Raw genomic sequence first — 23598 nt, forward strand, 5'->3', positions numbered from 1 at the left:
TGACAGTAAAGCATCATAGCTATGATGATAATAAAGGAGAGGAGAGATCACTTCATCACTTACAGAATCCTGGCAGGTGTGGGAATCATTAGCAATTAATTACAATAAAGGAAAGGGAGGGGGAAAATGAGAAAAGAGAAGCTGGAATTTTTTAAGGATGGAAAACAGGGATGAGATTTATGGAGAGTAGGAGTTATTAAAATGGAGTTGGCTTCATTGATCAGTCTTAAATTCTGCTTTGTTTTCAAAATACAAATCACATCTAGCTTTCATCAAGTCGATGTAAGGTGTCTCTGCTGAGACAGGTTTATGGTCTTAAGTGGCCATCAAGTCAATATGATTAACCACTGGAGGAGGGAAAAGGGCTGGGAGTGTCAAACTCTGTGCTCTCCTCTTCGGAGATTTCTCTGTTACAACTTTAATTAAGAAAAGGTCAAAGAAGAGCTGTAGAAATAATTGGAATGTATTTAGAATTTCAGGGGAGGACATGTGTGAGATCTCGGCATTGCCTTCAGACATGATTGGCTCTTTATTATATCTTGCTTTGAAGATTCCCAACACAGATTTTTTGGGGGGAGGTAATTTAAGCATTTAGTTCTGTTGTTTCAGCTACTGTATAACACTGGGGGTAGTCCAAATTCACTGGGAGTAAGATGAAAACCATTACTCTTTCCACTGTAGTTTTGGGAGGTAGAGATAGATGTAAGAAAGAAAAGTAACTGTTTGATTTACAAACTGGGAAAATTTGAATAAAGAGATGGGTTTAGCTGAAGAGTGCATCTTTGTCTCCCAAAACAGAAGGATATAGTATAAAATTAAACCAATATGCTGATTTTATATATATATATATATACACACACACATATGAATATTAAATACAAATTAAGCTAGATATGTTCCTGATGTTCAAGGTGGTTTTAGAAAAGGCAGAGGAACCAGAGATCAAATTGCCAACATCCGCTGGATCATGGAAAAAGCAAGAGAGTTCCAGAAAAACATCTATTTCTGCTTTATTGACTATGCCAAAGCCTTTGACTGTGTGGATGACAATAAACTGTGGAAAATTCTGAAAGAGATGGGAATACCAGACCACCTGATCTGCCTCTTGAGAAATTTGTATGCAGGTCAGGAAGCAACAGTTAGAACTGGACATGGAACAACAGACTGGTTCCAAATAGGAAAAGGAGTTTGTCAAGGCTGTATATTGTCACTCTGTTTATTTAACTTATATGCAGAGTACATCATGAGAAACGCTGGACTGGAAGAAACACAAGCTGGAATCAAGATTGCCGGGAGAAATATCAATCACCTCAGATATGCAGATGACACCACCCTTATGGCAGAAAGTGAAGAGGAACTCAAAAGCCTCTTGATGAAAGTGAAAGTGGAGAGTGAAAAAGTTGACTTAAAGCTCAACATTCAGAAAATGAAGATCATGGCATCCGGTCCCATCACTTCATGGGAAATAGATGGGGAAACAGTGGAAACAGTGTCAGACTTTATTTTTGGGGGCTCCAAAATCACTACAGATGGTGACTGCAGCCATGAAATTAAAAGACTCTTACTCCTTGGAAGGAAAGTTATGACCAACCTAGATAGCATGTTCATGAGCAGAGACATTACTTAGCCAACAAAGGTTCATCTAGTCAGGGCTATGGTTTTTCCTGTGGTCATGTATGGATGTGAGAGTTGGACTGTGAAGAAGGCTGAGCACCGAAGAATTGATGCTTTTGAACTGTGGTGTTGGAGAAGACTCTTGAGAGTCCCTTGGACTGCAAGGAGATCCAACCAGTCCATTCTGAAGGAGATCAGCCCTGGGATTTCTTTGGAAGGAATGATGCTAAAGCTGAAACTCTAGTACTTTGGCCACCTCATGTGAAGAGTTGACTCATTGGAAAAGACTCTGATGCTGGGAGGGATTGGGGGCAGGAGGAGAAGGGGACGACAGAGGATGAGATGGCTGGATGGTATCACTGACTCAATGGACGTGAGTCTGAGTGAACTCCAGGAGTTGGTGATGGACAGGGAGGCCTGGCGTGCTGCGATTCATGGCGTTGCAAAGAGTCAGACACAACTGAGCGACTGATCTGATCTGATCTGAAGATAAATATATAACTATTAAAACAAATAAATGTTCAATGTATCACTTAAACTCATGTGGTAATCTTTCAAAAAATATTTCTAAGGCATCAGAAGCAGTCAAGAGAGGAAAGTTCTAGAAACAAATAAGTGGTTAATAATACCAAGTGGTGAGAGTGATGCCAAATGTTTCAAGGATGTTTTCTGTGACACAGTAGAAGAAAGGGAATCAATTTTAGAGGAAATTTAACCCCTAAACAGTTATGACTGCAAACAAATCCATAGGCTCTTAGTTCAGAGAAATTATATTAGAGTTACTAAATAAAATCAAATACTTATAAGGAACTGGTTTGCAAAACATGTTTGTAAAACAGTTGTCTAAACTAGGATGAAACATAGGATAATTATACAGTGTGTCCATTTATTTCCATTCAAACTGAAAATGTACATTTATTATTAACTAACTTGCACCAATGGCAGGAATCTCCTATGTCACAACTAAAATAGAAAGGGAAAACTCTAGGAATGCCGTTATTCTAATACTTTATCTGAATTCACACATTTGAAAGTAAGCTTTGCATCTATCAGGATGAGTACACTGAAACATTTGTAAGAGAAGAGTTGAAAGACAATATCTCCCAATGTTATCATTGTTCAGGAAATGATTTCCATGGTATGATCTCATCCTATTTCTTTTCCACATCTATCTTAAGAGAATGGAGCATTGTTCTCCAAATTGGCAGAAACACACAAGTCCTCGGAATAAGACAAATTCTTGCATCACCATCGTGCAGTAATTTGATATGGCACATATAACACAGAATTGACCAGAGGGACCCAGAGTCCTGGATTTCTCTAGATGTTAATATTTAGCACAGCACCCATTTACACAACTTGTGCTTTAGCTAAGATATTAGCAAAAATGTGAATTCTATGGTACATTAATGGGCAGTGTCCAAAGTAATATCACAAGATATTTTAATTGAATTGGTTAAAAAAATACTTGAGTGACACCTCTGCCACCCAGTGACTTTGCCCCTTGCTGAGACTGCTTGTCAAGAGATCAGACTGTTCCCCTCTCTCAGGACAGTCAAGCAGCCAAACCTGCACTAACCATGATGGGTTGTTCCGGAGCATGTTGACATACAACCCGATGAGAACATGTTCATCAGCTAGCCTGTCTGCCACATTCAGGCTGTACTTTATCCTGAAACAGGGCAGGAGGAAAGAAAGGATGTTGTTAGGAGAGGTAGACAGAAATAAGTGGGGCAGGCAGGAGTGAGTCTGTGGTAGTAAGGGCATTTAGAAGACCAAGCAGGTAAAGGAAAACTAAGCGATGTTCTATGAAAAAACACAAGCAAAATCCAAGCAATGACATTCACAGTGCCATTTCACTCACTTAAAAAAAGACTTCCACTTAGGTGGTCACTTTTAAGAATGCAGATCTGCACTCTTCAAACCACTAAGTCCAAGTAATTCATCTGTACAGTAAATACACTGAAATAGGTTGTAAGCAAAGATTATATTTTGGAAGATCAAATCTGAAGCTTAGTCATTTTAACAGGGAAATCAGGGAAAGTAAGTAACAACACAGATGTGTCTACTCAAAATAACTACTTGGTGCTGTTAATGGGGTTATGATGAAGCTGCTTTGGCTAAATCAAAGATGGTCTTTCAAACACAAAGCATCTTTGACACAAGAAATCTGCATTTTTAGTTCAGTTAATTCAGGGTTCCAGCACACTCTGGCTTTAACTTACCCTTTGCCCTTCAGCAAAGCTGGAGCAGCCCTAGCCAGCAGTTTGCTCTGCTCGACTTCACTGTCCTTGGGAGGAGAGCTGGTTAATAAGATGGGAAAGCCAAGAAGAGCGTAAACACGGCAATGCATTCGAGAACAGAAACTGGCAACAGAAACTCCCAAGACTACATCCAAGCTCCACTTGGACAGCTCTTTGATTACTTTGAAAAGTTCAAGATGTTTTTAGATTTCCTCAGAGTTGGGCTAGAAGTAGCAACCTGGCCTGAGAACTGTAATTACAATTACACAAGCCCCACTATGATCTCAGATTTGACCTCTGCTATTTGCCTAACAAATAGATTGCATATGCCTAGACACAATGACAATTCATTCATTCAGCATTCCTCACAGACTATCTTGTGTTCAGTGGAGTAGTTCACTAAGTCCTGCCAGCCTTCAGACCCCACACAAGAAGCTGACTTCTGCAGCCTGCTCTCTATTCTCTGATTGTCTGTATTGAACAGAGAATTGAAAATTACCTAGTTAGAGATTGGTGTCATATTAAAAGTGTTTTCCTACTTCAGGCACAAATCACCTGACCTTGGCTGTGAAGCTGCAAGGAAAACTTCCAGAGAAATAAACCTTTGAGCCTTATAAATGTATATATTCATACACTTTGTGTCTATAACTGGTGAAGAGAGGCCCACCAAGAGCAAATTCTTATTATTTTATATTTACTAGGAAGAACATTCATTTAATTGGTAATTTTATGACAGCTTAATGTAGTTTTATTAAAGAATACATAGAAATATAAATAATAACTAATAACGTGTGGCCAAGCCAAAGTCACCCAAGATTTACTATAATGAATATGCATGCTTCATCGAGAAATATATTGATTCTTAGTATTATAATTGTGCTTGTAATATGCTTAAAGAGAGTTTGTTCTTTTGTAGGCTAAGAATTTGCCCTGCAACACTGATGTACTTAAAACTATCCCTTTCTCCTTTCATGGAGAATAAAAAAATTAACTGTGTGACTGTTTGAATACCAAGTGTTTAATTACTTGGATAGAAATTATTGGATTTTTCACCACAAACTTCCCCAACTTTTCCAAACTTTCTTAATGTAATATGAAACTGTCAAAGTGAAAGTGATAGCTGCTCAATCGTGTCTGATTCTTTGCAACCCCATGGACTGTAGCCCACCAGGCTCCTCTGTCCAAGGAATTTTCCAGGCAAGAATACTGGAGTGGGTAGCCATTCCCTTCTCCAGGGGATCTTCCCAACCCAGGGATCAAACCCAGGTTTGATCTCCTGCATTGCAGGTAGATTCTTTATTATCTGAGATACCAGGGAAGCCCATAAATGTAAGAATGGCTAAATAAAGCAACTAAAAACCTCAAAAACTTTAAAAGTTTTAAGGTTTTACTACAAAGTACCACTTTTTCAGACTACAGAGCACAAAATATAGCAATTTATAAATGAATATCACATTAAAATTATGCATATTATAACTGAAATTCTTGTAATTTACAATAATATATACTACAAAGATGCCTTAAATAGTATGGCTTATGGTAAATTTAAAAACAAATTTTATGTATAAAAAATATCTACTATAGAGCAGGTAGTCATGGGTTTGTTAAATATGACTTCATTCAGCTTTTCAGGACTGTACCTATTACTCAAAAAGTACAACTGCACACAAACAAAACTGACTTTAAAAATGAAATTAATGCTCTAGGAGAATTAACTTTTCTGATGAAGCTAAGCTTTTGTAACAGCATATTGATTTTCAGCTTCTGAGACTATGAAACATGCTGTCAGGGCCAAACAACCACTTTAAGCCATTGGAGTTGTTTTCCCACCATCCCGCCAAGACAGCAAAGCCCTCTACGCTCATTATCCAGTAACTACAATCCTACCACTGCCCAGTCATCTCCCTCAACATTTTTTTTTTTAAATAACACAAAATAGATCTACCTATTTGGAGAAAGCACCCCACTCCAGTACTCTTACTTGGAAAACCCCATGGACAGATCCCTGTAAAACCACTCAAAACACTATGAAATAGTCAAAATTCTTCCCTCCAATTGAAACTATTTCTCTGTTTTGTTACATATGCTACTTTGAACCTTCAGTCCCAGAAATTGTGCTATTTCCTTAAATCAAAGGCCTAATAATTACACAGTCACAACCTCTGATGATGAGTGTGCAAGAAGGAAAGAAAAAGAAACATGGGAGGATCAACCAGGAGGATGTGTTTGTTACAAATTACTCTGGTGATGCCTTAGGGGAGAAAGGTGATGTGTTAACAAAGCTGGGTGTGTCCTACCACTTACTCACTGGCAAGCCTGGGCACTGGAGGAGACCTGTTGACATCACGATGGTGCAGGGTTGGCAGCAGAAAGCAAGCAGTTGCCCAGATTCTCCTTTGATGGCTCACTCTTTCTGTCTCTCCAATGCTTTGGGCCCTTCTCTCCTTCCTCGCCTCCACTTGCCTGTCCGCCTTGCTCTTTCCCAGCCCTTCCTTCCTCAAAGGGACTGGCAGATGTACGTACACATCTCTTGTCTTTTTGTCGCCATTTTCTTTGCCTTGGCCCTTGCCAGTGCTGGTTCAAAGGCATCATTGAATTCCTTTCATGTTCCTTTCCTTTCCCACTTGAATCCCTAGGGAAAGTAGTTCTTGGTATATATAGGGATGACATTCTCTACATTTATGAGTTTGTGGAAATAAACTGTTCATCTTATTTTGCTACAGTTCTTAGCATCTAGTGCCAAGAGCATTTCTGACTTTTGGTTCTCACTGTCCACATGGTTTCTATACTACCTAGTACCTCGAATTCTTCTCCTCATCACTTATTCCTGGGAGGCCAAAACTATGACCATGGATAGAGGAAGCCAAGGGACTCCCCTGGTGGTCCAGTGGTTAAGACTCTGCTACCAGTGCAGGGGGTGTGAGTTTGATGTCTGGTCAGGGAACTAAGATTCCCACATGCCGTGTGGCATGACCAAAAGAGAAAATTAAATAAATTTAAAAAATAATATAGAGGAAGCCAAGTGAATGATGCAAACAGGGGAAAAAAGGCACTCAAATGAAATGGATCAAGAACTGAGAAAGCAGACAAAGAGGCAGGTTTCACTTAAAACTTGGGTCTATAAAGAATTTTCATCTGAAGTATCTTTACCAGAATAGCTTCTGCAGCTCACAAGGAGCTTGAATGAAGGAGGCAAAGTGACACAAATTTTCTCCTGAATTGTTGTCAAGGTAGTGACATCAAGTAGTTTTTGATGATCTCTTTAAAGCAATGTACCCTCACGATATTTCATAGAGTAATTTTGATGTTTAAACTTTCATTTTGTAGCTCTGGCAGTTTGCTTGGAGAAGATTGGTGATACTTCCAATTCACTGTGGCCTCTGGGATCTGATAACACTGGAACCTAGAGCCTTATCAAGAAGTGATTCCATATATATGTGTTAATATATGATATTTGCTTTTCTCTTTCTGACTTAACTTCACTCTTACTTCACAGACTCTAGGTTCATCCACTTCATTTCGACTGACTCAATTTGTTCCTTTTTATGGATGAGTAATATTCCATTGTATATGTGTTGTTCAGGCTCTCAGTTGTGTCCAACTCTTTGTGACCCCATGGACTGCAGCATGCCAGGCTTTCCTGTCCTTCACCATCTCCCATAGCTTGCTCAAACTCATGTCCATTGAGTTGGTGATACCATCCAACCATCTCATCCTCTGTTGCTCCCTTCTCCTCCTGCCCTCAATCTTTCTCAACATCAGGGTCTTTTCCAACGAGTCTTCCATTGTATATATATACCACAACTTCTTTATTCATTCATCTGCTGATGGACATCTAGGTTGCTTCCATTCTCTGGCTATTGTCTGTATACTTATGGCTGATCTCACATTGCTATACAGCAAAAGCAGTTATCCTCCAATAAAAAAAATTTTTTTTTTAAAGAAGTGACTGCTTCTGGGATGCCAAACGTTCCAATGGCTCTTCTGTACTGCTAGCTCTTGGAGCTTCTCCATCTTCTGCATGGCTCGTCTTTAAATTTAAATGCCTTCCTCCTTTTTAGCTCTGAAACTGGAAACTACCCGGGGCTCCTTTCAACTGTGGGTGATGAATCTTATCTAATCTGAATCCCAAGGAGAAGCAAAGCTACCATCCTAAGATTGTGTGTACACATGCCTCTTTCTCTTATTATCCTTATTTTCTTTTCACCAGGCCCTGCCACTGTATAAAGACTTCCTTCTGCACACATTTTTTCATTACTAGGTGTGGGGACAATCATAGCCAGGAGGTATGACCAGGTGAAATTTGAATTTCATGTGTTCTGCTGAAAGAAAAGAGGCTGGAAATAATCCTTTAGATTATTCTTTTCTAAAAAATTCTCTTATTTTTTCACCAATTCCTTTTTATACTCTATAGGGAGTATAGGGAAAGAACATATAAAAAGATAAATTGTCTTCTTCCAAAAATTTTTACACACACACACACTCTGACACAATGGGTTCTGGAAGGATAGACGATTTCAAAATATTTTATATTTATTTATTTAAATCCACCCTTTAGTTTCAGAGGATGACAACTGATGTCAGGATTTTTTCTTAAATGCAAACATTTTGGGTATTCTAGTGGCATTAGGGGTAAAGAACTTGCCTGTCAATGCAGGAGTCTTAAGAGACCTTGGTTCGCTCCCTGGGTTGGGAAGATCCCCCAGAGGAGAGCATGGCAACCTGCTCCAGGATTCTTGCCTGGAGAATCCCAAGGACAGAGGAGCCTGGGGGGCTATGGTCTATAGGGTTTGCATAGAGTCAGACACGACTGAAGTGACTTAGCATGCATGCACACAAGCTAGGTAACAAAACCACAAACAAATGCTCCTTGGGTTTTTGCTTAGACCTGCCATATAGTTTTAAAAACCACTTCTGCTTATGCTGTGCTATTACAGTAGCTGTAGCCAGATATTTCTCTTTTATTTAACATGAAAGTAACAAGATTTAAATAAAAGTCTTGCCTAGAGCAATAATATAATGTAAACAAATTATGTATAATTATCATTACAATGGTTAAATGGAAAATGATATTTGAACCATGGTAAGTTAAGAACAGATATTTCCTTTTTTATTGATTCTTAAATAATTGATAATTTTTTTAGTGTTTGGGGTTATGAAGAATGACTTGTAAACGTGGCTTCCTCCTTATCTGTCAGTTGGGAATAATATTTTGCTTATCACTGTAATTAACACAGACTATGCCAAGGTCATCAAACTAATTTAAATACAATAAAAAAGAGTCCACAAGTCAGGTTTTTCAAGAGATAATTTGTTTACAACTCTTGTTTCCTTTCGTTTCTAGCCTTCAATATCTTTGATGTGAAATGTAAAATATCTTCCACATGCAAATCAGCAAACATGCATAAAAATAGCTCAGCGTCTCAGTGGGAAAATGAGTTGTCATCAATTTAGGCTGGCATGAAAGTCAGACCATTTTAAGCAGGTACCATGGAAGAAATAATAAGAATTCTAGGTCATATGTGATTCACTACATTTACCGTGTTCCCCAGATAATATCAAGCTGTTATCAATTGTATTTTTGCCAAGAGAAGCCTAAAACGTTTGTTGGGTATGGGGCACACACAGACAGCAGCTAAGCAACCCTAGTAAGAGTGAAGAAGAGGTGACTGCATATTTAATTATACACTAACATTTTAGTATAGGGAACAGAGTTGAGTTCAAAGACCAGTTTAATTCAAGTTTGAAAAAAATCTAGCATCTCAGTGGAACTCTGGGAATAAAGAAAGCTACATGGGATAAATATTTGCAGAGAGTGTTTATTTCAAATTTCATACAACATGACCCTAAAGAATAAAAAGAAAGAAGAAATCTTCAGGTGGTTGATTTCTAAGTGTATATCTGTTTTTATGATGCTGATTTATAAGTTTATCTACTTTCCTGACTGAAAAGGAAAAGGCTTTAATCTCAGAAAATATTAACTATGAAGAAAACTGATTTTCAGAAGCAAAGGCTGAATTCAGTACCTCAGTTTTGTTTCTATTCGCTTTTGATTACCAAAGCACAAATGCTTCAAGTTTAGTCTGAATATTATACATCAGATTAAAAATCTGGATTGTTAGGTCAAGACTCTTTGGGAAGGCAAAGTTTCATTTGAAAAAATGAAACGGGACACAGAGAACTAGCCTTTCTGTGGTTGAAAATCCAAGCAAATCAACCAACTGACCAACCAGTCAACCAACAAAAATAACTCGCAAATGCTATTTCATTGAAAAGAATCAGGATTTGGGAAATGCGTGGTTAGGCAGCCTATCTTCCCCATATGTACCCCTGGACCTGAGACAGTATTAGTAATTAACCAAATAACATGATGATAAACCAGAAAAGAGTATGTTAGATTGTGTTCAACACTATGAATCATAAGCCAGGCTCTAACATTTGGGACAGTGATCAGATCTGGCTAGATGGTATACATAATAGCCAAACTGATTCTTTTTGTGAGCAGTTAAGAGTTTAGAGGTTGCATGTGCAAAAATATTGAAGAGATGTTTCTAAAATTGAAAGTAAAAGAATCTAACCATTCAAACTTTTAGAATGCCCTTATTGTATGAAGAAATGGCCATAATAGCCATAATTAGTGAAACATTTTACACAAGAAAGGACTGGTTAGCTCTCTCCATAAATGAGGGAAGGATTTGGGCAGATAATTAAGATTTTACAAAGGGGGCATGATGCCGAAAGAGACAGAGCAGATACTCAGAGAGGCACAAGGCTGTGGGCAGTGAGGTGGGAAAAAGGGCCTTTTGGGCCCAAATCTCTGGTCAGCTCTTGCAATAATATTTGCCATAATGGCAAGCTATCTTTCATAAGTTTAATGTGGCTGCCCTATCATATATCATACATCATATATTGGATCTTTTTACCTAGTGGTGATAATACGCTTCCCTTTCTTATAAATTAATGCACTTATAAAAAAATAATCTAGGTTTAGGGATATAGTTATGACCAAGAAAATGAATGAAGTGAATTAGTTCATGAATTGCATTATTTGATCCACACTGTATCTAACAGCTAAACATCACTGAGTTCTTATACACACACACATACAGACTTCAAAGGGTTAAGGGAGAGTATCTTTGAGAATTCCCTCTTTTCTTTTAAGGGAAAAGTTAATCAAGTATGTAGCTAGAAATAGATATCAGAAGAGGGGATGGGGCAGATGGTGGTAGTAGCCAGAGTTACACCCTCATAAATATGTGTGAGTTAGGTTACTAGGATGTCAAAAGACTTCAAAGATAGACCCTCGCACCTTTTGAAGATCAAAGTGTACACTTGTAAAGGATTCTAGGTGAGGAATGCCAAGAGTTTGTGGCAAGGATTCTGGAGTAGTGATTTCAGTTCATCCTCATTCTGCTTTATCTTTGTACGATCTGTCATCACACCAAAGACCAAAAACTCAGACTAAATAAAACATCTCATGGCAAACTGCTTTACTGTTTTAATGTGGCCTTAACACTGACCAGCACCACTCTCGGCTTGTTTAGGTTTTATCAGATTTTCAAAGGGGCAGTTACAATGGGGTAGGAGTGAGGGCTGAGCTCTAGGTCGTATTTCTTTGGTTCAGTTCCAGTTGTTGGGAGATCAGTGCCTTTAACTGATGTCCACAGTTGGCATGATGGTTTCCATGAACCTTAGTGTATGGTTACGGCTAAGAAATCAACAGTCGATCACCACCAGCATTATCAAATAATAAAAATTAAGCACTCACAGTCTGAAATTGTTTTCTTTTTTTTTAAATTGCTGCTTCAGTAGGAATCAGACTGCTTACCTGGGGGAAAATTGGTCCAAGCCCAGTGGGACAGAAGGATATATATCCTGAAGTCTTTTACTACAATATGGTCTAGCCATGTGATGTTGTCTTGGTCTCATCCAGTTAGGGCTGGAAGCATTCCACAAGCCTCTTTAATACAAGAGTCTAAGGAATCACCATCTGGGGTTTTACAAACTGTACCAAAGCAGAGAATCATCCAAAGAAGGAGATCCAATGTGGTACTCTTCACACATACACATCTCATACATACCGGTATGAAGACATAAAATCAGTAAAAGAAGTGGAGAAGTGGAAAAGAGAGAAGAGAGCCAAGTAGTGCAGCTCAAGTTGGAAATTCTCAATGGAATTTCATGAACCCCCAGAAGACCTGTTTTTCCATCAAATCCCCAAACTACAAGGGGATTTTAGTGATGACGTAGGACCAGCAGTCTAGCTATGGAACTACTTCTACGATTAGTGATTCAGGGCTGGGATACTGACCGTGTGCCGTGGTCAAGCTGATTTACATACAGCTTTATGAGTGAATGCTCCTCAGCCACAGGGCTGGATGCACTTATCCCCTCAGGTAACCTGAGGGATGCAAACAACGAGACCTCGTTAAAACCTCCCATGGACAGAGCAAGGCCCACTCAGAGAGGAAAGATGTTCAGTGTACACAGCTTTATTGAACAGCACCCTTAAAACAGAAACCAGAGGCCAACCTCTGTGAGGAGAGCAAGAACTGCAAATTGTGAACAACGTGCTTGTGGTTCAGAGGGAACATTCTAGAAGGACTGAAAATGGGAAAAAAGGGAAATGATCCTATTTTGGGATCATTTGGGTGCAAGGGATACCATGCACCCTGGAGGAAGCAGAACAGCTCAAAGTATTATAGGAATAGTTTAGAGTAGAAGAAGCCATGTTATCCATCTAGACGTATCCACCATAAGCACCGTCCGAGCTGAAATGATATAAAATGACCTTCAGTAAGGATGGGGTCTATCTCTGCTGGACATTCACAGAATGCAGAGCTTCCTAATACAAGAATCTCTTTCCTGACATAGAGGCACAGGCCTGTGTTTCTAACAGATTTTACAGTTTGTAATTTTGTTTTTTTAGAAAGGATGGTTGAATTTGCTGGTGGTTCTGAAAAGGAATGCTAAAGGAACATACTGAGGGCTTCAACCATAGGATTTCACTGTGGATGTTCTGTCGTTCAATTGCCTCCCCATTTCTATTTGTTACAGACTTGCTGGATTTATAGGAAGGAAACATCATGAATGACCACATTCTGTTTATTCCACTAATTACAATTATGGGGAATGTCTTCATCTCAGGTTCCTGATGACGGGCAAATCCAGGGACTCAAGGGAAAAATCAGCAGTGTTCTAAGTCTCACTATCTGCACATCTTCACTAGAACATCCCAGGATATTACAGGGAAACTGATGCCTTAGCAACTCTTCGAGGAAAGCATTGATTATGACTGTTTTTGAAACACATGAGGCTATTTTATTTATTTTTTCCTACTCAAAGGCATTTTAAATCTTTCATTCATTTGCCCATCCCAATTTCCCTCACCTTTGTTCCTGCTTTCCTGTGAGCCTTCTCCCTGTATTTCTAAAACAATTCCCTGGTGCTTTATTTGTGATATTTGATCAAATGACTTGAAGTGCGTCTTGACCTCTGCCTAGTCACTGTGCTGGTTTCAGGAGAAGTATCTGCTTCACCTGTTTGCTTACATGGCAATGGGCCTTTGTGCAAAAATGAGACCTGTATCCACTCTCTCTCTCTCTTTTTTAAAAGTTCTTATTCTTATCCATGAATTACTTATGTAGAAACTGTATGTCCAAATTTGGATTTGAGCCTCCAGCCTCAGGAACTCTAGAATTTACTAAGAAGATTCTTATATACCTGGAATTTTATGTTATGAGATGCTTCAGAATGTCCATCATAATTCCTTATTGCATCTTGAGATGCCAATTCCTCAGGTTAAATGGGGCCATTCCAGGTGCTATAAAAGTGACTTTTTCAATGAGATATAATGCATGTGTGTTAGAAGTAAAACTTAAACATACCGTGCATTCTTACTATGGATGGATTGTAAGTGAAGTTTCCAGGGGTGACTTTCATCCCCAAAGCCATCCCTGCCCTCTACAAAAGCATCCAAATGAATGAAATTGATGCCTTGTGACAGATATTTACAAACGAGTTGCTAATAATAATCTTCTGCTCTTGGCTTACATGAGAATATTTTTCTCGCCACAGAATCAAGGCTCATTATCAAAGAGACAGTCTGTTTTATAATAGGACTGGAACTTACCTCCTGGTAATAAAAGGACTTCCTGAGGAGGGGACAGAGTGGGAGAACAGGGTGTCATTCATGCTGGTTACAGGTCTGGGTGGCCTAAAAAAAGCACAATGTGGATGGAAAGTTAAAACAAGTAAAAGTCACAAGTTAAAACTATCCAATCCCTCAAGGAAAGAAGCTGGGAAATCAGAGTTCTTATCTTGTGTGTATGCATGCTAAGTCACTTCAGTCATGTCTGGCTCTTTGCGACTCCATGGACTGTCTACAGGATTTTCCAGCAAGAACACTGGAGTGGGTTGCCACGCTCTCCTCCAGGGGATCTTCCTGATCCAGGGATTGAACCTTCGTCTCTCATGTCTCCTGGCTTGGCAGGCAGGTTCTTTACTACTTGAGCCACCTGGGAAGCCCAGTTCCTATCTTACCCAGGATCAACATGAATTTTTACATTTTCCAATTCAATTCTTGAAGTGTTTTGGGAACTTAAATTTCCTTGAGAAGACAGAATGTCTGTTAAACATTGAGCGGGGAAGATCTCTGGATGCCACAGGAATGTTTATTCTTGAGTTTTGAGCCTTGTTGTAGAGTCATATTCTTGGATGGAGTGAGGATTTTGAGGCAGCCAACTGCCTTCTAAATGGGTTTCCCAGGTGGTTCAGTGATAAAGAATGTGCCTGCTAACTCAGGAGTGTGCTTAGTTGCTCAGTTATGTCTGACTCTTTGTGACCCCATGGACTGTAGCCCTGCCAGGCTCCTCTGTCCATGGGATTCTCCAGGTCAGAAAACTGGAATGGGTTGCCATTCCCTTCTCCAGGGGAATCTTCCCAACCCAGGGATCAAATCCAGTTCTCCTACTTTGCAGGCAGATTCTTTACCATCTGAGCCACCAGGGAAGCTTTCACCAAAGCAGGAGATGCAGGTCCAATCCCTGGGTCAGAGATCCCTTGGAAAGAAATGGCAACCCACTCCAGTTTTTTTGCCTGGAAAATCCCATGGACAGAGCAGCCTGGTGGGCTGCAGTCCACAGGGTCTCAAAGAGTCGCACATGACTGAGTAGTGACTGAGCATGCACGCACTGCCTTCTAAAAAGAGAAGCCCAGAAAATTTGAGGATAATCAGACTCCAAATCTCTTGGAAAGAGGAGGATTGTACAGACTCTTCATCCTGTGTTCCACATGAAGATGGCCCTCTCCTGATACTCCCTGTCTGTAAGGTCCCAGCTGCAAAATCCTATTGCGCCTTCTTTGACCTTTGTTCTAAGGGAAGATGCAACTAAGCACCATAGGGATTTACTGACTTTCTGTTATCTGGACATATAGTGCAAGGCAGCCCATAGACACTTTTTTTCTATATTATTAGAGGAAGAAAATAGGGTTCAATATTCCTCAGAATTGCCCACAAGCCTAAACATCAACTGCATCACATCTGTCATCCCATCTTAATTTGCACCTCACCTTGTTATTCTTTCCCTATCAGTGAGGTCTTAGTTCAGGTGAAATGATAGAGCTAAGATCGCTGCCTCATCTCCAAGCAGTTTTTAGTCTCATTTTAGATTTAGGTGTTCCATGGTACGATGAGAAGGGATTCAGAGGTCAGAAGCTGGGTGACAGGGCAGGGTGGTGTTCTGAGTCAGGAAATTTTGGTTTCACTATAATGCTACATGTGAGTTTGACAGTACAGAATTTTTTAAAAGATGAAACATGAATACAGTAGCCTATAGAATCGATTTGTGTTGACTCGATCAAGAGTCAAATTTGTGAAGGTTTAATTTTTATCTTAGGAAACAGGAATTAGTTTGGATTCTAAAACGAAGAGATTTCTAGGGAAAAAGTAGACATGTTTGTCCCAATGTATTTATGAGAATGGACATGACACATGGCAGGTTTTAAAATGTCAGCACAAAATGCAAAAATTCATTGAAACTTTAGGTTCCCAGTACCTGGTGCTAAACTGTGTTCTTGAATTTTTTTAAAGACACATTCTATGTTTGGTGAGGTCAAAATAGCAGGATTATTATTGAATCTACTCAGACATATTAGCCAAAATTCTGAAAACATTGTTTTATACTACTTATCTAGGATATGCCTAATACCTGAGACTAGTTTAAAGCTAATTCTGCTTTGAGCAGTACACTTTCACTTTATAAGAAGGGTGTTAATTTCAAACAAACGTGCTCTGTGAATTTTGAAAGGTTAGGTTATATCAGATTTTAAAACACTAAGCAGAATGAAATATTTTCATTTTAACTTTGAAAAAAGTGGAAAAAAATCAGCTTGACATTTCTGGTTTTCTTTTGCCTCTTTATAAATGTCTCCATCTTGCTCTCTCTCTAGGAAATGAGAAAACAAGAGGATCTGGAATGCTTTCTGAGTAGCCAGGTACATTTACTCTATTGAACCTGGTCACCACAAAGCTGAATTTGCAGTTCCTTGGTATTTGCTCTTTAATACACTGTGTATGACAAACCTAGAGAGCAAATTAAAAAGCAGAAACATCACTTTGCTGACAGAGGTCTATATAGTCAAAGCTATGGTTTTTCCAATAGTCATTTCTGGATGTGAGAGTCGGACCACAAAGAGGGCCTAGAGTTGAAGAAGTGACACTTTTGAATTGTGGTGTTGGAGAAGACTCTTGGGAGTCTCTTGGACTGCAAGGGGATCAGACAGTCAGTTCTAAATGAAATCAACCCTGAATATTCAGTGGAAGGACAGACACTGAAGCTGAAACTCCAATACTCAGGCCACCTGCTGGGAAGAGCTGACTCATTTGAAAAGACCCTGATGCTGGGAAAGACTGAGGGCAGGAGGAGAATGGGACAACAGAGGATGAGATGCTTAGATAGCATCACTGACTCAATGGACAAGAATTTGAGTAAACTCTGGGAGATAGTGGAGGACGGAGGAGCCTGGTGTGCTGCAGCCCATGGGGTCGCAGAGTCAGACATGACTTAGCAACTGAACAACAACAAGCAAATGGCCTTATGTGTAAGGTTCATCATGAAAATGTTGAACCTGGGACTTGGGCTAACCTTGGCACCAAATAGCAGTTTTCAAAGGGACGTATTTCCTCTACAATCACATGGCAAGTTACTCTATCTAACAAATGGGTCACAGTTAAGAATTTTAAATATGTTTAGTCTTTTGAAAAAGAAATAGCTCCAGAAAAAGTCACAGAGGCCTATGCAAAGTTTTCTTTCTGGACAAGATGTTTGCAAAGGACATTTTATATAAATGGCATTCTTTTCATAAAATGAAAGTGCTCAGCTTTAAGGCAGAATTAGTTTTAAACTAGCCTCTTGTCTCTCACTTGTTTTGTGTCTCATAACCACTTATAATTTTATAGGTCCTTATAAGTGCACTGAAGATTATTGAACTACTTACCAAGTATCTCTTTTGGCAGCAAAAGAATTGAATAGAATAGAGACAGTTAATCATGATAACATTTACAAGCAATACAATAGCTAAGAACAAATGCCAAAACACCAAAATATCACCACTTAAGTGGCTTTTACATGCCTATGATGATTTAGAATAGCTAAATGAACAGTATATTTTCAGATTAGAAGTCTTAGATATCCCCATCCATATAAAAAAGAACATGAATATCTATTCAGGGAAATAACATCTGGGGAATAATAATTATAAAAATGTCTAAAGCTAAAATAATAGGAACAAATCTGTTCTAATATCAATTGGATATTGTACATCTGGAATTTCTTGTGTGTTATTTCAACAATTAAATATTTCATACAATTTGTCTTTTATGAAACTGATGCACTAACTACTGTATAAGAAGGCATCTCAATTTGTCCTTTAAAACTGACATTCACCATGGAAACATCAATGAATACAGATCAGTGTTTGGATTCAAGGACTGTTTTAATCATCTGGTTAAATGTATGGGACTTTTAGCAGAAGAAGGCACATTTCATGTAGAATTTTAGGGGAATCCTGAAACTCTCCATGGAATCCAAATTGTGTAGCTGATGCCCTCAGTTCAGTGAATAACATATCAGATCATATTGCCAATATAAATAAAACATTTTTACTCATTGGTCAACTAACTCACACCCACATACACCCACACACACTCCCAATCTTGAGCGCTGACTGGGCACAGAGCCCAGTGTGACTGACGTGAGGCTGGCCTTACTCACACACGTGGCCTCGTTTCTTAATTCTGTCTCCAGGTGGGAGGCCTCATCCTCATTCCATCTGCTGCAAAGCTCTTGCAGCCAGGCTGTCCGCCCTGTCCACCCTCTAAGTATCCATCCCACAGCCATCAGCTCGGATTGAATGCTGCTCTCTTGAAGGGTAACCCCAAGGAGGCCTGATAGCAAGTGACTCTGTGGCTCAGCCAGACAGCCCAAACTTACTCTCAGTTTTTGTTCATTCATGGACAGCTAAGTGACTGTCCCCGGCTATGGGGAAGTAAGTCAAGACTTTAGAACAGCTTGCATGAGATCACTTTCTGCAAGTGGTTGGTCCTTTGGGATACTTCCCCGCTCTTTCTACCCCTGGTTTACTTTAAGGCTTATTTTTAGGAGGAAAATTTCCAAAAATAAGTCAACCACATTCTACAGAACCAGTTTACATTAGTTTTTGGATGCTTCCAGACTGTGCGGATTGCTGGGGACAACGAATCCTCAGAGTGCACACAGAAGTAAACCAAACAAAGCCCATGGGATTTATACAAATCTCTCAGACATGCTCAGCACAGTTGTTTGTTAGGATCTGTTTAGGTCCATCAGGGAAAGAGTCACTGCCTTCCTAAGGCTCTGCGGTCCACCGCAATGCCTCTAAGGGGCCATGCTCTCAGTCACCTGAGGCATAACCTTGTCTTGGTGGATTCCTAACATTCAGAGGTCTCGTCAGCCCACCTCTTGATGTCAACAGGCAAACATGGGCCCTGCAGTACAAAAGGTTGTGCTGAACTGCACAACACAAAATTCAGTTCAGGAGAGGAACTGCCTGTTCTAGAGGCTCCCTGAGGCCCCTGTGACTACACAATTCCTAACTGTAGCCCCAAAATAGCTAATGAACTTCTTTCTTCTTCTGAGCCCAAGGCATCACCGAGGAAGAAATACTTTCTTCTGCCTGAACCTCCTGTTTTCTGAGCTTTTGGGAGATGGAAGAGGTGGGTGGTAGCACCATTCCCTGACCCTACTCCCTCTGCTACTCAAACTCACATACACTTTGGAGAAATTTTTTTAAGTCCGTTTTTGGATCGTCTGTTGAATTTCCCCAGCAATCCCTCCACTTCAACCCTCCCTTACACAGGCCATGATTCTTCTAAAGTTATGTAACTTGGGAGAAAACAATAACAACAGCAATAATTTCCATCTCTGCTGGCATCTTTAAGATGCAGAGAAAGGAGACAGGGGGCTTCTGGATTAGGGACTCAAAGCACACATGATGTTAAGGTACAGGATGCTTTACTATTGGCTGATCATGGTAATTCCATTGATTATTAATGTCCAATTGTGTAAACTCCACTAACATCTGTATTTTATAACTATAAAATTTTTGAATATTTCCCACTTCGAGGTGAATTATATGGCGCTGCATTCTTGTACTTCCGGGCAGAAGTGTTGTATACCTCTTCATGGAAAGGAAAAGAATATATATATATAATCACCTGATTTTCATTCTTCTTTAAGAAAATAAAATCTAAAACTCAGTCCCTGACAACTGATAGGAAATTGTCTTTGTATGGATCTGCACACGTGTCAACGAAGAGCTGTCTCTCAGTGTGGAGGGCAGATACTCACACGATGTGGGCCAAGTTGAGTGGTTTCTCAGGCTGGTCAGGGAACATGGGGTGCAAGGGCTCACGGCTGGAAGCACAGCTCAGAGACTTGCTTAACGCATTGGTTAGCTTCTTGGCAGGTGATTTCTGGAAGGAAGAACAAAGGTTCAAGTGTTAACAATCAACACTTAAGTAACATTTTATTAGATGATTTGCTTTCATACTATGCCACGTGCTAAGCCGCTTTAGTCGTGTCTGACTCTTTGCAACCCCATGGACTCTAGCTCACCAGGCTCCTCTGTCTTTGGGATTCTCCAGGCAAGAATACTGGAGTAGGTTGCCATGACCTCCTCCAGGGGATCTTCCCAACCCAGGGATCGAACCCGAGTCTTCTGCCCTGCCAGGCGGGTAATCTTTACCACTAGTGCTACCTGGAAGCCCTTCCATGATATATATTCATTTATTCATTCAGGGACTCTTCTTTGAGAATTTACTCCAAGTCAAGGAGTTGGCTCATTGCTGGAACCAGAATGCTTGGAATTAGCCACCAGGGTACCTGATGCTGGCTGCACAGTGTCAGCAAATGCTGTGAGATATGGAAGCAGTCATTGGGGCCAGAACATCCGAGCTGGGATTTAATGAACAGCAGGAGTCCTTCTGACAAAATTCAGGGGACTGGAAGGTATCCAGAAGGAGGAAGGCCAGGAGATCTAGTTCTGGAGAGGGAAAGCAGGAGGCAGACCACTGAAGTCCTATATACCACATCCAGGGCTGTGGTCTTTATCTCAGATGCAGAGGGAGACAATGAACAACTTAAATCTCAGAGGTGACCTGATTCTAGAAGGATTGCTTCTCCTTAAGAACAGACAATGGTTTGAGAGGGATGGGAATGGAAGGCAGGAGAGGAGTGGGCGGTTTTGCAGGAATCCAGAAGCAAGATTTTCAGGTGCGGCTGGATACATCCAATTAGAAGGAAGAGCAGAACTTCAGCCTGAGTCTTCAGAATTTAAAGTTCATGTTCTTTCCAGAGAACTCTCTCTTTTTCATTTAGCCCAGTGGAATGTTTAATATTTCACAGCCAAGATGATCAAAAATAGTCTACCACATATAATAAATCTTCATGCCAATTTTTCCTTTCAGTGAGAAGAGATTTATAATTTTGTCACTTTCTTTGACACACAGAGTGCACAACTGGCAATATAAGGAAGTGACTTTCAGCCTCATTATTTAAAAGCTAAGTCATGGCAGCACCGTCCACAAAATCCCTCTTTGACTCTGGCTGGGAGACAGAATTCTTAGAACACTTGGAACAGCAGTAACAACAGCTCTTCACCCCATAAACACTGGCGCTCCTTTGTCCTCGTGAGGAGTTCTATTTTACTCTGCAAAGACATTGTCCCATCGTATAACTGCAGAGTCCACAACCTCTAAGGAAAAGCCTTATTTAACTTCAGCATTTACACACACACACACAAAAACAATTACAAAATGGTTAGTCTTCAAACACCAGCTCTCTAGGATTTGAGATAGAACACACTGGGCTTCTCAGGTGGCTCAGTGGTAAAGAATCCGCCTGCAGTGCAGAAGATGTGGGTTCGATATCTGGTCTGGGAAGATACCCTGGAGAAGGAAATGGCAACCCAATCCAGTATTCTTGCCTGGACAGAGGAGCCTGGCGGGCTACAGTCCAGGGGGTCACGAAAGAGTTAGACACGACTTAGTGACTAAACAACATTTGAAAACTGGTAATGTGCTGTCAATAAGAAAATTTTCTCCTACCGTCTATACTAAATTGTATTTCATGATCTGCGCTAGCATATCAGTTCTCAGCAGGTGATGTAGCCCATAGTAACAGGTGGCATTTGAACTGGAATAAACCCTCAGTATACAATGCCTTAGTGAAGAATTCTTATTTGAACTCAGATTACGACATGTGCTAAACAATTAATATATTTGCACTGAATATCAGTTCCTAATAATGATTCCTCCAAAGAACATTCTGATTTAAAATGCATATTCTTAGTACTCAGCCATAAAAAAGAATAAAATGCCATTTGCAGCAACATGGATGAACCTGGAGATTATCATACTAAGGATCAGAATACGTTCATCACAAGGACAGGTTACCTTCAGCATGTTAGTATCACATATCACCTCCAGCGAGTTAGTCACGTGCACTATTCATGAAAAGATGATTTTCTAATATAACCACAATCTTTGCCTTCTTCCAAAAAATAAATAAACAAATAACATGAAACAGCATCATTAAACCCTCATGCTCTCATGTCTTTCCTTCACATTCCAGTCACGCCCTTAAGGAACTCCAGAAAGAAAAAAGGAACTAACAATACTTTTTAGGCAATGCCCACAACCCCACCCCAAATTGAAAAGAACCTTCACTTACGGTGAAAAGGAGATTATGTTCCAGAAGGCTGTCACCTAAATCGATACAGAATTATCTGTATACCAAGAAGTAATATCATTGGAGTGTTCTTATATGTTGTCTTAGGAAGCTACTCTGGGTTCAGACTCAACAGGTAACCCCCGTAAGAGGAGCAGTGGGAGGGGAAGGAAGGAGTGTGAGAGTAGAAGTTAAGTGTGCCCCCTGGTTCTCTTGCTGTTCCCTTGTGTTCTGGACGACACTCACACACCCAACTTACCCAGGACGTGTACTCTTTCATTTGGTGCTGGTTGCTATGGGAACCACCGGCATGTCCCCTCCAGAAGCAGTCTTGACAGAGCTGGTAATTGTGACACTGTTGGCATCGGTAGCGAAAGCCCAACATACTCTCACTGTGGCAGTATGAACACTCCACCGGGTGGAAGACTGACGGGCAAGCAAACGAAGAAAAAGACAAGGAAACAAGAGAATGAGTCAGAAGAATGAAAAATACAGCCCAACAAGAATTGCATTTTTCTGCTGAATAACAAGACTTCTGATGATAGCTTGGTCTGAGGGAAGTATTACCTTTATGCCTAGACTCTCACGACTCTTTTCCAGCATGTGTGTGGGGGTGGGAGAAATCAAGTGGGCTGGAGGAGAGGGGTTCTTTTAACAGCACATCTTTGTAATGCTGTTTACTCTTCTTACTCCCATCCCTTACCCTACAAGAATGTAAATTACCCAAACTGGCTTGCCTTTCCCCCCAGATGCTCTCTGTCTCCAGGAGACCAGCACAGCTCACTGAAAACTCAGAAGCACAATGGATGAACACAGATGGGTTCATCCAGTGGGTAGTGGGTAGACAGCAAATATTAGAGAAATGGAAAACAAGAGGAAGAAAGAAGAAGAGATGGGAGGAGAGTAGAAAAACTGGACGATGAGAATATTCAGTTATTTTTAAAAAAAATAGACTAGCTAATGGGCTTATTTAATGAGTGACATTGTCTTCATTTAATAAACAGATTTTAAAAAAATTTTCTGAGAGGTAGATCGATAGGGGCCCAAAGAGATGGACAAATTATCTGAATTCAGTTCTAATTCAGATAGTTCAAGAGACACTTTCTCTGGCAGGAAATTTGAGTTACAAAGCAGGCAAGGTATGAGATTCGAAGCTAACAAATGATCAGATCCAAGTAATTGCATGTTATGAGTTAAAGATACTAACAACAACAAGAACAATTCTTGCCTTTGGCGAAGTTACTCTCTGGCTAACCAGCCAGGGAAAATAATGCAATAAATAAATAAATAAATAAATAAAATAAAGATGAAAAGTAAACTGTAGAAACAAAGACATAACCAAATTTTGAACACTGTCTTCTGAACCAGGATTATATCCTCCTTTTCTGGCTCTTGGGAAAGACTTGAATTTAGGGACAACTCTTCTGGGACATGGTTTAAAGAACTCATTTCCTGCAACAGGAAATACTGAAAGG

The 23598-nt window shown here is 40.0% G+C and overlaps 1 protein-coding gene across 25 annotated transcripts in view; it reads right to left on the bottom strand.

Moving 5' to 3' along the window:
* Window positions 1–23598, bottom strand: part of DTNA (dystrobrevin alpha) — a 451122-nt gene that overhangs the window by 63123 nt on the left and 364401 nt on the right. For 9 of the 25 annotated variants that reach the window (XM_024984389.2, XM_024984390.2, XM_005224027.5 and 6 more), the window contains 3 exons: window positions 22383–22549; window positions 19745–19869; window positions 13990–14073 (listed from right to left, as the gene is read on the bottom strand). In XM_024984389.2, the coding sequence (XP_024840157.1) occupies window positions 13990–14073; window positions 19745–19869; window positions 22383–22549 (376 nt within the window). Of the gene's footprint in view, window positions 1–3193; window positions 3287–3839; window positions 3918–12168; window positions 12259–12329; window positions 12629–13989; window positions 14074–17354; window positions 17364–19744; window positions 19870–22382; window positions 22550–23598 lie in introns of those variants that run through there. The other 16 variants (XM_059880980.1, XM_010818726.4, XM_059880982.1 and 13 more) reach the window with 7 other exon arrangements.

The sequence above is a fragment of the Bos taurus genome, chromosome 24 (genome assembly GCF_002263795.3).
Source record: "Bos taurus isolate L1 Dominette 01449 registration number 42190680 breed Hereford chromosome 24, ARS-UCD2.0, whole genome shotgun sequence".
Classification (NCBI taxonomy): domain Eukaryota; kingdom Metazoa; phylum Chordata; class Mammalia; order Artiodactyla; family Bovidae; genus Bos; species Bos taurus.